The sequence below is a fragment of the Physeter macrocephalus genome, chromosome 4 (genome assembly GCF_002837175.3).
Source record: "Physeter macrocephalus isolate SW-GA chromosome 4, ASM283717v5, whole genome shotgun sequence".
Classification (NCBI taxonomy): domain Eukaryota; kingdom Metazoa; phylum Chordata; class Mammalia; order Artiodactyla; family Physeteridae; genus Physeter; species Physeter macrocephalus.
In genome coordinates this window covers 75,193,217-75,207,987 of record NC_041217.1, presented here as the reverse complement: position 1 = coordinate 75,207,987, position 14,771 = coordinate 75,193,217, and the positions used below count along the sequence as shown (strand labels likewise).

Sequence of the window (14,771 nt, the reverse complement as noted above, 5' to 3'; positions counted from 1 at the left end):
CACATACCACCAAAAAAAAAAAAAAAAAAAAAAAAAAAAGGAGGATGAAGTATATGACATTAAAAGGTTTTTTAAACTTTTAAATTAAACTTTTTCTTTTGAGGTGATTTTATATTCATATTCAATTATGAGAAATAATACAGAGATCCCCTACACTTAGCCCAGTTTCCCCCAGTGGTTGTACCTTGCAAGACTATAGTGTAATATCATGACCAGGATATTGACATTGGTACAGTCAAGGTACAGAATATTTCTATCATCGCAAGGGTCCCTTGTGGTGCCCTTTTATAGCAGCACCCACTTTCCTCATACTTACACCCTCTCCTTAATCCCCAGCAGCTACTAACCTGTTGTCTATTTCTATAATTTTGTTATTTCAAGAATGTTCTATAAATGGAATTGTACAGTGTGTAGCCTTTTGCAGTCGGCTTTTTTCATTCACCGTGATACTCTGGAGATTCATCCAGGTTGTTGTGTGTATCAGTAGTTCACTTCTTTTTGTTGCTGAGTAGGGGTATATATATTAGTTTAACCATTTACTTGTTGAAGGACATCTGGATTTTTTCTCCAGTTTTTGGCTATTACAGATAAAAGCGCTCTAAATATTTGTGTACAGGTTTTTGTATAAATGTAAGTCTTCATTTTTCTGGGATATATACCCACAAGTGCAGTGCTGGATTGTATGTTAATTGCATGTTTAGTTTTTAAAGAAACTCCCATACTGTTTCCCGAAGTGACTGCACTATATTATATTCTCACCAGCAATGTGTAAGTGATCTTCTTCTGTATCCTTCCCAGCATTTGGTATTTATTATTATTATTTTTTAGCCATTATGATAGGTATGTAGTGCATCTTATTGTGGCTTTAATTTGCATTTCCCTCTTGGCTAATGATGTTGAACATCTTTTCATATGCTTATTTACCATTTGTGTATCTTCTTTGGTAAAATGTCTGTTCAAGACTGCTTTTTTACTGTTGAGTTTTGAGAGTTCTTTTTATATTCTAGATACAAGTCCTTTGTCCTTTGTTGCAATGTTTTTGCCACTCTGTTACTTGTCTTTTGATCCTCTCACAGTCTTTCACAGAGCAAAAGTTTTTAATTTCAGTGATGTCCAATTTACCAGTTTTTCCTTTCATGGATCATGCTTATGGTACCAAGTCTGAGAACTCTTTGACTAGCCCCTAGATCCTGCAGATTTTCTCCTATTTAAAAAAAAATTTATTTTTATTTATTTATTTTTGGCTGCGTTGGGTCTTCATTGCTGCGCGTAGGCTTCGTCTAGTTCCGGTGAGCGGGGGCTACTCTTCGTTGCGGTGCGCGAGCTTCTTATGCGATGGCTTCTCTTGTTGTGGAGCACAGGCTCTAGGTGCACAGGCTTCAGTAGTTGTGGCACGTGGATTCAGTAGTTGTGGCTCACAGGCTCTAGAGCACAGGCTCAGTAGTTGTGGCACACGGGCTTAATTGCTCCGCGGCATGTGGGATCTTCCCAGACCAGGTATCGAACCCGTGTCCCCTGCACTGGCAGGCAGATTCTTAACCACTGCGCCACCAGGGAAGTCTGTCTCCTGTGTTTTTTTCTAAAAGTTACATAGTTTTACACATTACATATAAGTCCATGATCCATTTTACACTTTACATTTAAGTCCATGATACATATAAGTCCATGATCCATTTGTATAAGGGGTCAAGGTTCATTTTTTTGCCTATGGATGTCTAGTTGCTCTAGCACCATTTGTTGAAAAGGCTATCTTTCCTCCATTGAATTGCTTTTGCACTTTTGTCAAAATCATTTGGGCATATTTGTGTGGGTCTCTTTCTGGGTTCCATCGATCTAAGTGTATGTCCTTTTGCCAGGGCCACACAGTCTTAATTGCTGTAGCTATATTAGAAGTCTTTCAGGTAGACTCTTTTCTCCTACTTTTTCTTTGTTTTAGCTATTATACTTTCCTTACCTTCCTGTATAAATTTTAGAATGGTCAAGTTTAATTTTTAAAAAAAATTTTTTAGTTAAAAACATTTTTTAAAATACAATTAGTTTTTATTTATTTTTATTTTTGGCTGCGTTGTGTCTTCGTTGCTGTGTGCGGGCTTTCTCTAGTTGCGGCGAACAGGGGCTACTCTTCATTGCAGTGCGCAGGCTTCTCATTGCGGTGGTTTCTCTTGTTGTGGTGTACAGGCTCTAGGCATGTGGGCTTCAGTAGTTGAGGCACGTGGGCTCAGTAGTTGTGGCTTGCGGGCTTAGTTGCTCCATGGCATGTGGGATCTTCCTGGTCCAAGGATCGAACCTGTGTCCCCTGCATTGGCAGGCAGATTCTTAACCGCTGTGTCACCAGGGAAGTCCCTCATTTTAATTTTAGTTCACTGTACTTTTTATTCCCTTTGAGACTTCCTCTTTGACTGATTATTTAGAAATGTGTTATTTAATGTCCAAGTGAATGGAGATTTTCCTGTTATCTTTCTGTTACTGATTTCTAAATAGTTTGATTCCACTGTGGTTGGAGAATCCAATCTATGATTATTTATTTATTTGTTTTTTAAATTTTTGGCTGCACTGGGTCTTCCTTGCAGCGTGCAGGCTCTTTGTTGTGGGCTTCTCTCTAGTTACGGGCTCAAGAGCATGCGGGCTCAGTATTTGTGGCACGCAGGCTTCTCTCCAGTTGTGGCTTGCAGTTTTGGTTGCCCCGTGGCATGTGGGATCTTAGTTCCCCAACCAGGGATCGAACCCACATCCCCTGCATTGGAAGGCGGATTCTTAACCACTGGACAACCAGGGAATTCCTGCAATTCTTTTATATTTGTTGAGGTTTGTTTAAAGGCCCAGGATATGGTCTATTTGGTATATGTTCTGGGGACACTTGAAAAGAATGTATATCTGCCGTTGTTGGGTGTAGTGTTTTTATAAATGTTAATTGGACCCTGTTGATTGAGGTATCATTGAGAACTTCTATATCTTTGCTAATTTTCTCTTTTTTCTTTTAAGTTTTTTTTAATACTTATTTATTTTATTTTTGGCTGCGTTGAGTCTTAGTTGAGGTATGTGGGATCTTTGTTGGCGGCATGCAGGATCCTCCCCTGTGGCGCAGACTCCTTGTTGTGGCGCGCAAGCTTCTCTGTAGTTGTGGCGCGTGGGTTGCAGAGCGTGTGGGCTCTGTAGTTGTGGTGTGCGGGCTCCAGAGCGCGTGGGCGCTGTAGTTTGCAGCACGTGGGCTCTCTAGTCGTGGCCCACATGCTTAGAAGTTGCAGCACACAGGCTTAGTTGCCCTGCAGCATGTGGGATCTTAGCTCCCTGGCCAGGTATCGAACCCACGTCCCCTGCATTGGAAGGTGGATTCTTAACCCCTGGACCACCAGGGAAGTCCCTGTTTAGCTATGCTTTTAGGATAGGTCTGCTGGTGACAAATCCTCCTTAGTTTTCCATCATCAGAGAATGTGTTGATTTCCCATTCATTTCTAAACTTTTTTTTTAATTTTTAAAATTTTTAAAATTTTTATTTATTTATTTTTGGCTGAAGCAGAAGTAGTATATGACATTTAATAAGAAAATTTTGTAAAATAAATTAATGGAGAATGGAGGACTTTCCTATTAGGTAATTCAAATGTACTATAAAGCTGTTGTTATCAAACGTGTTCAGTTTTGACATAGGAGCTGGAAAATATATTAATACAGAATAAAAGTATAGAAAGAGATCAATTATTTGTAGACACCTAAAAGTAAAGTAAGTAAAGTAGTAAAGTAAAAGTAAAGTAGTAAAGGAGTCATTTCTGATAAGTGAGGGAAGGATGGATTATCCCATAAATGATATTAGAATAATTATCTAACCATGTATAAGAAAATAATCAGAGTCCTGCCTTATGCTAGGTAGGCATAAGTAGTAAATTCCAGATGGGTTAAAAATCTAAATGTGAAACACAAAAGTATTATAAGAAAATATAGAAATAATCTCAAGGGTGGGGAGCTTTCCTAAGTAAGACAGAAATCCCGGAATTATTTAGGAAAACACTGATAAATTTTCCAGCATAAAATTGTGAAATGTTATATATTTAAAGGCTAAGGTAGGTGATGAAAAAATATTTGTAATACATAACAGGCATATATTATCTTTTATATATTGATATCCTTTATATACTGTTAGATCTTACAAATTCATTAGAAAAAGATATTCAGTATAAAAATATTAAAGATATGAAGAGTCAACTCATTGATTTCAGATGACTAATGTAAAAAGATACAAGAATTAAAACAAATACTGTACCATTTTTACCTGTCAGGTTTGGTGAAATTAAAAAGTATAATATGCAGTCCTGGTGAGGGAAATAGGTACTCTCATATCGTGTTAGTGGGAGCAAAACTTGTAGCAGGCTTTTTGGAACATAATTAGCCATGACCAAATGTGCCTGTTTTTGATCAGAGAGATAGGTATATATAATCTGAGGGAAAAAATAAGAAATAAAATGAGCTCAACTTAAAAAAAAAACACACTTATTTATTTATTTGGCTGCACTGGGTCTTCATTGCAGCACGCTGGATCTTCGTTGTGGCATGCGGGATCTAGTTCCCTGACCAGGGATCGAACCCGGGCCCCCTGCATTGGGAGCGCAGAGTCTTTACCACTGGACCACCAGGGAAGTCCCTACTCTATATAATTTTTTTTTGAGTATTGGAATTTAGGTGATTTTTTTTATTTTGTTTTTTTTTGTATTTTCCAGAAAAAATAAATCAGAGGAACTAAGTTATATATATTTGTTGCATTAGTGAAATATGTAAACCAATTTGTGTGTGTGTTTTAGATTAATATTATGTCACTATTACCAGCTTTTAAAAGAGAAGGCTACAGAATATAGTGCTACCTCTTCCAAACTGTATGAAGTTGGGGGAACTGAAGTGTAGGGAAATCTTTTCCCAGGGTAAGAATTCAAGAAAAGCAGTCTGGACGTGAGCATTTGGGTTTTCTAGCAAACTTCTGAGATTTTATCCATAGCTTGAGCCTTTCTTCTAGCCAGTTTGATGATGATGATAAGCAAGATCAATCTTTTTAAAATATGTATTTCTGTTTTTCTCTGCCAGAAATGACATCAGATGTACCATCACTTGGTCCAGCCATTGCCTCTGGAAACCCTGGGCCTGGGATTCAAGGTGGAGGAGCCATTGTCCAGAGGGCTATTAAGCGGCGACCAGGGTGAGTTTGAGTGTAGTATGTTACAAACGTCTCCTTTAAACCAGCCTGATTTTGTTAGTAGCTGAACCACCTATTCCTAACCCTCTCACTTCTTCTGGCTACTTAACTACACTCCTATCAGATAACTTTCTTTAGTCCCTGGATTTTTCTTTGTATGGAATTTATGTTTTTATCTTAGTTTCTTACAAGCAGTTTTGTTTTGTTTTGTTTTTTGCGGTACGCGGGCCTCTCACTGTTGTGGCCTCTCCCATTGCGGAGCACAGGCTCCGGATGCGCAGGCTCAGCGGCCATGGCTCATGGGCCTAGCTGCTCCGCGGCATGTGGGATCCTCCCGGACCGGGGCACGAACCCGTGTCCCCTGCATTGGCAGGCGGACTCTCAACCACTGCGCCACCAGGGAAGCCCTGTTTTGTTTTTTTAAAACAAAAATCTCTAAGAGGTAAAGGACTCTGGCTAGGCCCAAAGATTTCACCATTGCTGAGAAAATTTCACTGCTTTCATTAAGCTTTGTATCTGCATTCTCAAAATTTTTTTGGTAGGCCTTTCTTTTTTTGGCTGCTTTGGGTCTTCGCTGCTGCACATGGGCTTTCTCTAGCTGCGGCAGGCAGGGGCTACTCTTTGTAGCGGTGCATGGGCTTCTCATTGCGGTGGCTTCTCCTGTTGTGGAGCACGGGCTGTAGGTGCGTAGGCGTCAGTAGTTGCAGCACACGGGCTTAATAGCCGCGGCGCAAGGGCTCTAGGGCACACGGGCTTCAGTAGTTGTGGTGCTCAGGTTCCATAGTGGTGGCTTGCGGGCCCTAGAGCGCAGGCTCAGTAGTTGTGGTGCACGGGCTTAGTTGCTCCGTGGCATGTGGGATCTTCCCAGACCAGGGATCGAAGCTATGTCCCCTGCATTGGCAGGTGGATTCTTAACCACTGTGCCACCAGGGAAGTACCTGGTAGGCTTTTTACTTTTCTGAATTTAGAGAATGCTGAACTGTAGAATATGTCTCCTTTAAGTTATTGATATGTTGCCTTGTTTGGAACCTAGAGTCCATTCAGTTGCAAAATTATTTATTAGATGCCTCATTAGTGTAAGTCATTGTGCCGATTGCTACTAGGATACAAAGGTAAATAAGGCACAGTCTTCATCTTTTAGTTGCTTATGTTCTGAAAGGGATAATCATTACACACATAAATATAATTCAAGATAGAATATGCCAGGTTTGCTAAGAAAGGAACAAATACACTGCTGTGTGTTTCAGTGTATGGAAATACCACCATTGGTTGGTAGAAATTGGGAAAGGCTTCAGAAAAGAGGTTGCTTTAGAAAGGCCTGGAAGAATGGGTAGTATTTTACCTACTTTTTAAAGTATTAAATTATTGAATTTTTTTTCTTTCTTTTGCTTTTAATAATTATGTAGCTAGTGTTATAAGTAGTCTTTAAGTTTCCTCTTACCAGTAGTAATGAAAGAGTGATTCCTGGGTTAAGGTGTTAACATGAGTAACATATTAAGACTTGCTATGTCTCCAAGAGCTTTTTTTTTTTTTTTTGCGGGTGGGCCTCTCACTGCTGTGGCCTCTCCCGCTGCGGAGCACAGGTTCCAGACGCGCAGGCTCAGCGGCCATGGCTCATGGGCCCAGATGCTCCGCGGCATGTGGGATCCTCCCGGACCGGGTCACGAACCCGTGTCCCCTGCATCGGCAGGCAGATTCTCAACCACTGCGCCACCAGGGAAGCCCTCTAAGAGCTTTATACATTTTAACTCATTTACTGAGGTATCTGGTGAATAAGTAACTTACCCAAGGTTTTAAAGCTAGTAAGTGGAAGATCTATGATATAAACCTTGGGAGATTAGCTTTATTGTCTACTCTCTTAAACACAGTGTTATGGTTATATATAATAGCAAACAATTAGAAGCAGTATTATCAAAATTAGGGGATTGATTGAGAAAGTTGTATTGAAAATGTACAGCTATGAGAAGTGACAAATATGTATTGGTACAGAAAAATGTTTACAGTATATTGAGAAAAGAGGTTACAGGGGCTTCCCTGGTGGTGCAGTGGTTAAGAATCCGCCTGCCAATGCAGGGGACACGGGTTCAAGCTGAGGTCTGGAAGATCCCACATACCACGGAGCAACTAAGCCCGTGCACCACAACTACTGAGCCTGCGCGTTAGAGCCCGCGTGCCACAACAACTGAAGCCCGTGTGCCACAACTACTGAAGCCTGCGTGCCTAGAGCCTGTGCTCTGCAACAAGAGAAGCCACCACAATGAGAAGCCTTCGCACCACAATGAAGAGTAGCCCCCGCTCACTGCAACTAGAGAAAGGCACACAGCAACGGAAGACCCAACGCAGCCAATAAATAAATAAATAAAATAAATATATTTTTAAAAAAAGAATAAAATAAAATAAAAAAGGTTACAGTGTATGTAATATACCAACTTTATCAGAAAAAAATATATAAATAACGTGTGCATAGCAAAAAAACTGAAAGGATACTCATCAGATGTATGGGTGATGGGATTATGGGTGATTTATTTTTTCTTTTGTTTTTAGTTACTTCTAGATTTTCTGAAGTGAGTGTGTTTTATTGATAATCAGGAAAATATATTAAAAGAATATACATTTTTTAAAAGAAAGATTGGAAGATATAGAAAGAAGACTAAAAGAGCAATAATCCTACTACCCAAAGTCATCTCCTATCAGTTTTTATTAGTGTAATTACTTCATTCTTTATTCTATATGTAGATTTCTTTAAATAGTTATAATCATATAATTATGTAGGTTTATATAGCCTGGTCTTTTCACCTAATTGTATACAATAACCTTTTTTCCATATTGTTACATATGCTATAGAAACGTAATTTAAAATACTTACATAGAGGGGATGTACTTAATTGCTATTTTGGGACATTTAAACTGTTTTGAAGATTTGCTGTTATATATAATGCTTAATGAATATCTTTGTACATACATTTTTTTCTCTGAGTTATTTCTTTAGGATAGATTCTTAGAAATGGAGTTATTGGGTAAATACGTAGAGTTTGACAGGTGATCTGGGGCTACAGAGAGGAAGAGGAATGGACACTTTCAGGATTGATGCTATGTACTTCATATATAACCCATTTAGAGGCCCATAATTTCAGGTTATCACACTAGTAGAGATGCCAAGATCATTAATTTTTTAGTTTAATGGCGTATAGAGATTAATAGGAGATTGGCCTATCTCGTTACCTATAATCTTGCCTAATCCCTTGAAATGAAAGTCACCTCTGCTTTTACTAAACATTTAAAGTTTATTGATTGTGCTCTCCATATGATGCTTTCTCATTCTCACTTGTATATTTATTTGTCTAGGCAAAGAATCCCTTGAGAGCAAGTCTTTTGTCTTCACCTCATCTAGCACAGTATCCGGAATGTACCATATATTACATGTTCATTAGGTGAATGAAGGAGAGAAACATTATTTAACAACCTTCGGGGAATTCCCTGTTGGTTCAGTGGTTAGAACTCCGCGCTTTCACTGTTGAGGGCACGGGTTCAATCCTGGGTTCAGTCCCTGGGAACTAAGATCCCATAAGCTGTGCAGCACAGGCCAAAAAACAACCAACCAACCAACCAACCAACCAACCAACCAACCAGCCAACCTTCAGAGGTCTTAAAATCACTCCCTATGGAACATCACTGTTTTGAGAGATGTTTCAGAGAGCTTAACATAGCCTAAAGCAGACTATAGAAATGAAAAACGGACCTGAATTATTCATATTAATTTTTTCTTGTCTTTTTGAGTTTATCCTGCTCCTTTTGTAGAGGTTGTACTGTGATGTAAAACTTTGGCAAAGGTGGATTGCTACCCTAAGAAAATGAAAGGTAGCAATAGGTATTCCTTTTTGATTGGCCAATTTCTTTGCCCAGTTTGGTACAACGAGGAAGAGGTAATATACCTTTACTTATTCCACTTCCTCTTTTCCTTCTTCCATCTGAGTGGGTGTTCAGATAGCTTGTGGATTTAGAATTTTAATTTTTTTAATGTTCTGCATTTTCAGTAGGCTTATAATATTTTTTGTTGGCTTTCCCCAGATTGGATTTTGATGATGATGGAGAAGGGAACAGTAAATTTTTGAGGTAAGATCTTAAAAAACTTTCTCTAGATTTCTGATATTAAAAATTAGTTCATTATCTTTATATTTATGACTCATTTTTGTCTTTAGGCCTAAGGAGAGTGCTTCATCCTAAAACTAAAATTACCTATTATATTATACCCCATAAAATTTTCAAGCATTCCGGTAATAGCTCCAGAGGAAAGAGCTCAATGAGGGGAGAGCAGAGAATTTACAAGACCCTCTGTATCAGTTATCTATTGTTGTGTGGCTTAAAAAGAACAATGATTTATTATTTCTCACAATTCTGTGGATTGGTTAGATGGTTATTCTGCTGACCTTGCCTAGACTCATTCATAAGACTGCATTCAGCTGCCTTTTCAGCTGGGAACTGGACTCAGCTGATAAGGCTGGGTATCTCTTTCTTTGTGGTCTTTTATCCTTAAGGAGGGCAGACTGAGTGTCTTTACATGGTGATGGCTGCAATCCAAAGGGCAGGTCCCAGTCTAAATGCTTTTCAAGCTATTGCTTTGGATTGACATTTGCTGTTGTCCCATTGGCTAAAGCAGGTCATATGTCCGAGTCCTGATTCGGTACAGGATGGCGCTACACCAGGTAGTGAATACTGCAAGGTGTAATTAGTTTGGGGGTCATTAATGTACTAATCTTTCATGCCCTCTAATACTCATTGACTTCTCCTACAGAGCAGGAATTGGAATTTTGTATCTTTGAGTAGTGAATCTTCTGGAGAACTGAAAATGGACTATTCAATATATTGATGAAGGAGTTCTTTCAGAGAAGGGAAATTTTTATTTTTGCTTAAGACCAGTTACTTGGCTTTGTTTTTAAGTAAGGAAAGCAATAAGAGTCAAAGAATGGAAGATAACCTTGACTGCAACCTGCCTTTTTTCTTTTCAAATTTGAAAATATTACCTAGGTAGTGTCTACATTGCAGAATAACAAATATTTGAGAAATAAATAAAGGAGCCCTATTTTTTTTTTTTTTTTGTGGTACGCAGGCCTTTCACTGTTGTGGCCTCTCCTGTTGCAGAGCACAGGCTCCGGACGCGCAGGCTCAGCGGCCATGGCTCACGGGCCTAGCCGCTCCGCGGCACGTGGGATCTTCCCGGACCAGGGCACGAACCCGTGTCCCCTGCATCGGCAGGTGGACTCTCAACCACTGCGCCACCAGGGAAGCCCAGGAGCCCTATTTTTTAAACAATTTATTTTATTATGTGAGCGCCCAGGCTTCATTGTTTGTTTTATTAACTAAGTTCTTAAAAGAAATATAAACATTATATTGCAAAATTTTTAAACAGTGCAAAGTTATATGTAATAAAAGTACACCTTCCCTCACTTAAGACCTTCAGAATCCTTCTCCTTAGTCAATTATAGTTTCCAGTTTATTAAGTATCCTTCCAGAAATATTCAGTGCATATGTAAGTGTATTTAAATGCACATATATGTGTGCACATACACACACTCATTGTCTCCTCAGTTTTTGTTTTTACACAGAGGATGCCCATATTGTAAATTGCTTGCCATTGTTTAGTTTTATAATGCTTAGTTTAGTCAGTTACATCTATCTGTGTATCTTTTTTTATTATTGTTGTTTTTGCAATGTTTAAAGTGAAAGCTTGTGTTTCTAGCTACTGCCTAGTCGCGGAACACTGCCATATATTCTTGAAAACAACAACCATGACTTGGCCACCATAGAGAGATAGTTGCAAAATATTGGAGAAAGCAATTCTCCAAGAGAGCTCTTGAGACTTAGTGTCAACAAATGTGAAGAGGGGTAGAGATTTCAATTTCTGTTCTAGAATAGACTTTTTTCATACAGTTCCATTGGGAATTCCTCCAATTAGGAATCCCTAATTATAATGATAAATACTGTTAGTGGAACTGTGTTGTGCATATGAATGGGGTAGAGGTAACCACTAGTCTTATTTATACTTATCAGTTAGCTCTATCCCTGAGTCATTGCTTCCATTTCCACAAAATCTGGTAGTCACAAACTATATGCAGATTTAAAAAGGTTTATTTGTCTTTTCCCCAGCCATAAAAAAAGGTTTTCATAATTCATCTTACCAAGTAGGTCATTATGCCCAAGTGAGGCATCACCAATTTTTTTAATTTGACCATCAGTACTTTTTTTTTTGGCCTCGCGGCTTGTGGGATCTTAGTTCCCCAACCAGGGATCGAGCCCATGTCTCCTGCAGTGGAAGCGTGGAGTCGTAACCATTGGACCTCCAGGGAATTCCCAGTACATTTTTTTTTTTTAATTGGAATTCTCCACTTTGGTCAATGAGTGAAAGTCTTATTTGCGTTGTATCTGTAAATCAATATTAAATCTCCTTGGTGGATGAAAGCTGTAATTTATTACCTCTTTTCATCACTTTGTTCAAGTGTCATTTTTTTTTTTTTTTTTTTTGCGGTACATGGGCCTCTCACAGTTGTGGCCTCTCCCGTTGCGGAGCGCAGGCTCCGGACGCGCATGCTCAGCGGCCATGGCTCACGGGCCTAGCCGCTCCGCGGCATGTGGGATCTTCCCGGACTGGGGCACGAACCTGTGTCCCCTGCATCGGCAGGCAGACTCTCAACCACTGTGCCACCAGGGAAGCCCGAAGTGTCATTTTTAAAAAAAATTTATTTTAAAAATTTATTTATTTTTGGCTGCATTGGGTCTTCATTGCTGTGCGTGGGCTTTCTCTAGTTGCAGCGAGCAGGGGCTACTCTTCATTGTGGTGCACATGCTTCTCATTGCAGCGGCTTCTCTTGTTGCAGAGCACAGACAACAGAGAGACATAGGCTATATATAACGCTATAGGCGTGCAGGCTTCCGTAGTTGTGGCACATGGGCTGTACTAACTAACTAACTACTGATAGTTGTTGCTCGTGGGCTCTAGAGTGCAGGCTCGGTAGTTGTGGCACTCAGGCTTAGTTGCTCTGCGGCATGTGAGATCTTCTGGTACCAGGGCTGGAACCTGTGTCCCCTGCGTTGGCAGGCGGATTCTTAACCACTGTGCAACCAGTGAAGTCCCAAGTGTCATTTTGTTATATTCTCCAGACAACGTCTATAAAATAATTTTTAAGAATATAAAGGCTTTGAAATTCTAGGTACAATATCAGAGTTGCTAGTGTCTAGGATAATGCTTCTCAAATTCAAACAAATGCATGTACAAATCCACGAGGGGTTCTTGATAAGATAGAGATTATAATTCATTAAGTCTGTGGTAGTACCCAAGATTCTGCATTCTAATAGATTCCTAAGTGATGATGCTGCTTCTGGTCCACTGACCACACTTTGAGTAGCAAATATCTGGAAGATTCATTCTTGAGATTCAAAATTAATATGAAAGGACTTCCCTGGTAGTGCAGTGGTTAAGAATCTGCCTGCCAATGCAGGGGACACGGGTTCGAGCCCTGGTCCGGGAAAATCCCACATGCTACGGAGCAGCTAAGCCTGTGTGCTGCAGCTACTGAGCCCACGTGCCACAACTACTGAAGCCTGCGCACTTAGAGCCCGTGCTCCGTGACAAGAGAATCCACTGCAGTGAGAAGCCCACACACTGCAACGAAAAGTAGCCCCTGCTCGCCGCAACTAGAGAAAGCCTGTGCACAGCAACGAAGACCCAACACAGCCAAAAGTAAATTAAAACAAACAAACAAAATTAATATGTAAATTATAGGTCTCTTTTTTCAGCTTAGATCACTGTTTTCATTAAAAGTTTGTAGCATCTGATTTATAGTATATTTTGTGTCTTAGAAACCATTTGTCCTTGAGCCCAAATTCCACCACACCTCCATGTTTGCCTGTCATTCTACTTCTGCTTTCCAGTTATTTTCAAAAATTTTGAAAATTCTTGGGGTCAAATTAGTTGAGCATTTATAGCCTGTGAAGGAGCAGTATAAATTCTGGCTGTAATTTTTAAAAATTAATTAATTAATTAATTAAGTTATTTATTGCTGCGTGGGGTCTTCGTTGCTGCTCGCGGGCTTTTCTCTAGTTGCGGCGAGTGGGGGCTACTCTTCGTTGTACTGTGTGGCCTTCTCATTGAGGTGGCTTCTCTTGTTGCAGAGCACGGGCTCTAGGCATGTGGGCTTCAGTAGTTGTGGCCCACGGGCTCTAGAGCGCAGGCTCAGTAGTTGTGGTGCACAGGCTTAGTTGCTCTGCGGCATGTGGGATCTTCCCGGACCACAGCTCGAACCCGTGTCCCCTTCATCGGCAGGCAGATTCTCAACCACTGTGCCACCAGGGAAGCCCTGTAATTTAATAACTGGTTTAACTGCAAATTTTATGAGTCTTACCTATCTCCCAAAAGCTCTTTCTGCCCAAGGTTGATAGGTCTTTGCTTTATCCTGTGACAGTGAGTGAGAAGAGGAAAATTTAGGTCATCCCGAGAGTAGAGTAATATTTTCAGAGTTAGATTTTCCTCCTTCAGCACATCCTCCTTTGCGGTTTCTGTAGTAGCAAACAGGATTTATCAGCTTATTAAGTAGAAGTTGTTGAGGTGAATGGATTGTATTTCCTTAGTCAGAGATAAAGTTCATTGTTTAAATAATAATTTAAGACTCTTAGAGGGCTTCCCTGGTGGCACAGTGGTTGAGAATCCGCCTGCCGATGCAGGGGACACGGGTTCGTGCCCCGGTCCAGGAGGATCCCACGTGCAGTGGAGCAGCTGGGCCCGTGAGCCGTGGACGCTGAGCCTGTGCGTCCGGAGCCTGTGCGTCTGGAGCCTGTGCTCCACAATGGGAGAGGCCACGACAGTGAGAGGCCCGCGTACCACCAAAAAAAAAAAAAAAGACTCTTAGAAACTTTTGCACATCAAAGGGAACAGAGTGAAAAGGTAACCCATGGAATGGAAGAAAGTATTTGCCAGTCGTATATCTGTTAAGGGGTTAATTTCCATGATACTTGAAGAACTCCTGCAACTCAATAACCAAAAAACAACCTGATTAAAAAATGGGCAAAGGACTTTTAATAGACATTTCTCCAAAAAAGATACACAAATGGCCAAAGAGCATATGGAAAGATGCTCATGATCACTAATCAGAGAAATGTAAATCAAAACCACAATGAGTAGGCCATTAGGCTGGCCACCATCAAAAAACCCGGAAAATAACAAGTGTTGGTGAGGATTTGGGGGAATTGGAACTCTTGTGTACTGTGGGTGGGAATGTAAAATGGTGCAGCCACTTTGGAAAACAGTATGGAGGTTCCTTGAAACATTAAAAACAGAATTATCATATGATCCAGCAGTGCCACTTCTGGTTATATATCCAAAAGAATTGAAAGCAGGATCTTGGAGAGATATTTGCACACTCGTGTTCACTGCCCGATTTTTCACAGTAGCTGAGAGGTGGAAGCACCCCACATATCCATTGGCAAATGAATAGATAAAGAAATGTGGTATATACAGCTAGTGGAATATTATTCAGCCTTAAAAAAGAAGGAAATTCTATCACATACTACAACGTGGGTGAACCTTGAGGACATTATACTAAAT

At 40.1% G+C, this 14,771-nt stretch overlaps 1 protein-coding gene across 3 annotated transcripts in view; it reads left to right on the top strand.

Moving 5' to 3' along the window:
- ARNT (aryl hydrocarbon receptor nuclear translocator) overlaps window positions 1–14,771 on the top strand; it is a 65,907-nt gene that overhangs the window by 19,562 nt on the left and 31,574 nt on the right. For 2 of the 3 annotated variants that reach the window (XM_028488872.2, XM_007130429.4), the window contains exons 2-3: window positions 5,068–5,179; window positions 9,245–9,289. In XM_028488872.2, coding sequence (XP_028344673.1) covers window positions 5,068–5,179; window positions 9,245–9,289 — 157 coding nt within the window. The remainder of the gene's footprint in view (window positions 1–5,067; window positions 5,180–9,244; window positions 9,290–14,771) is intronic. The other variant, XM_028488873.2, reaches the window with a different exon arrangement.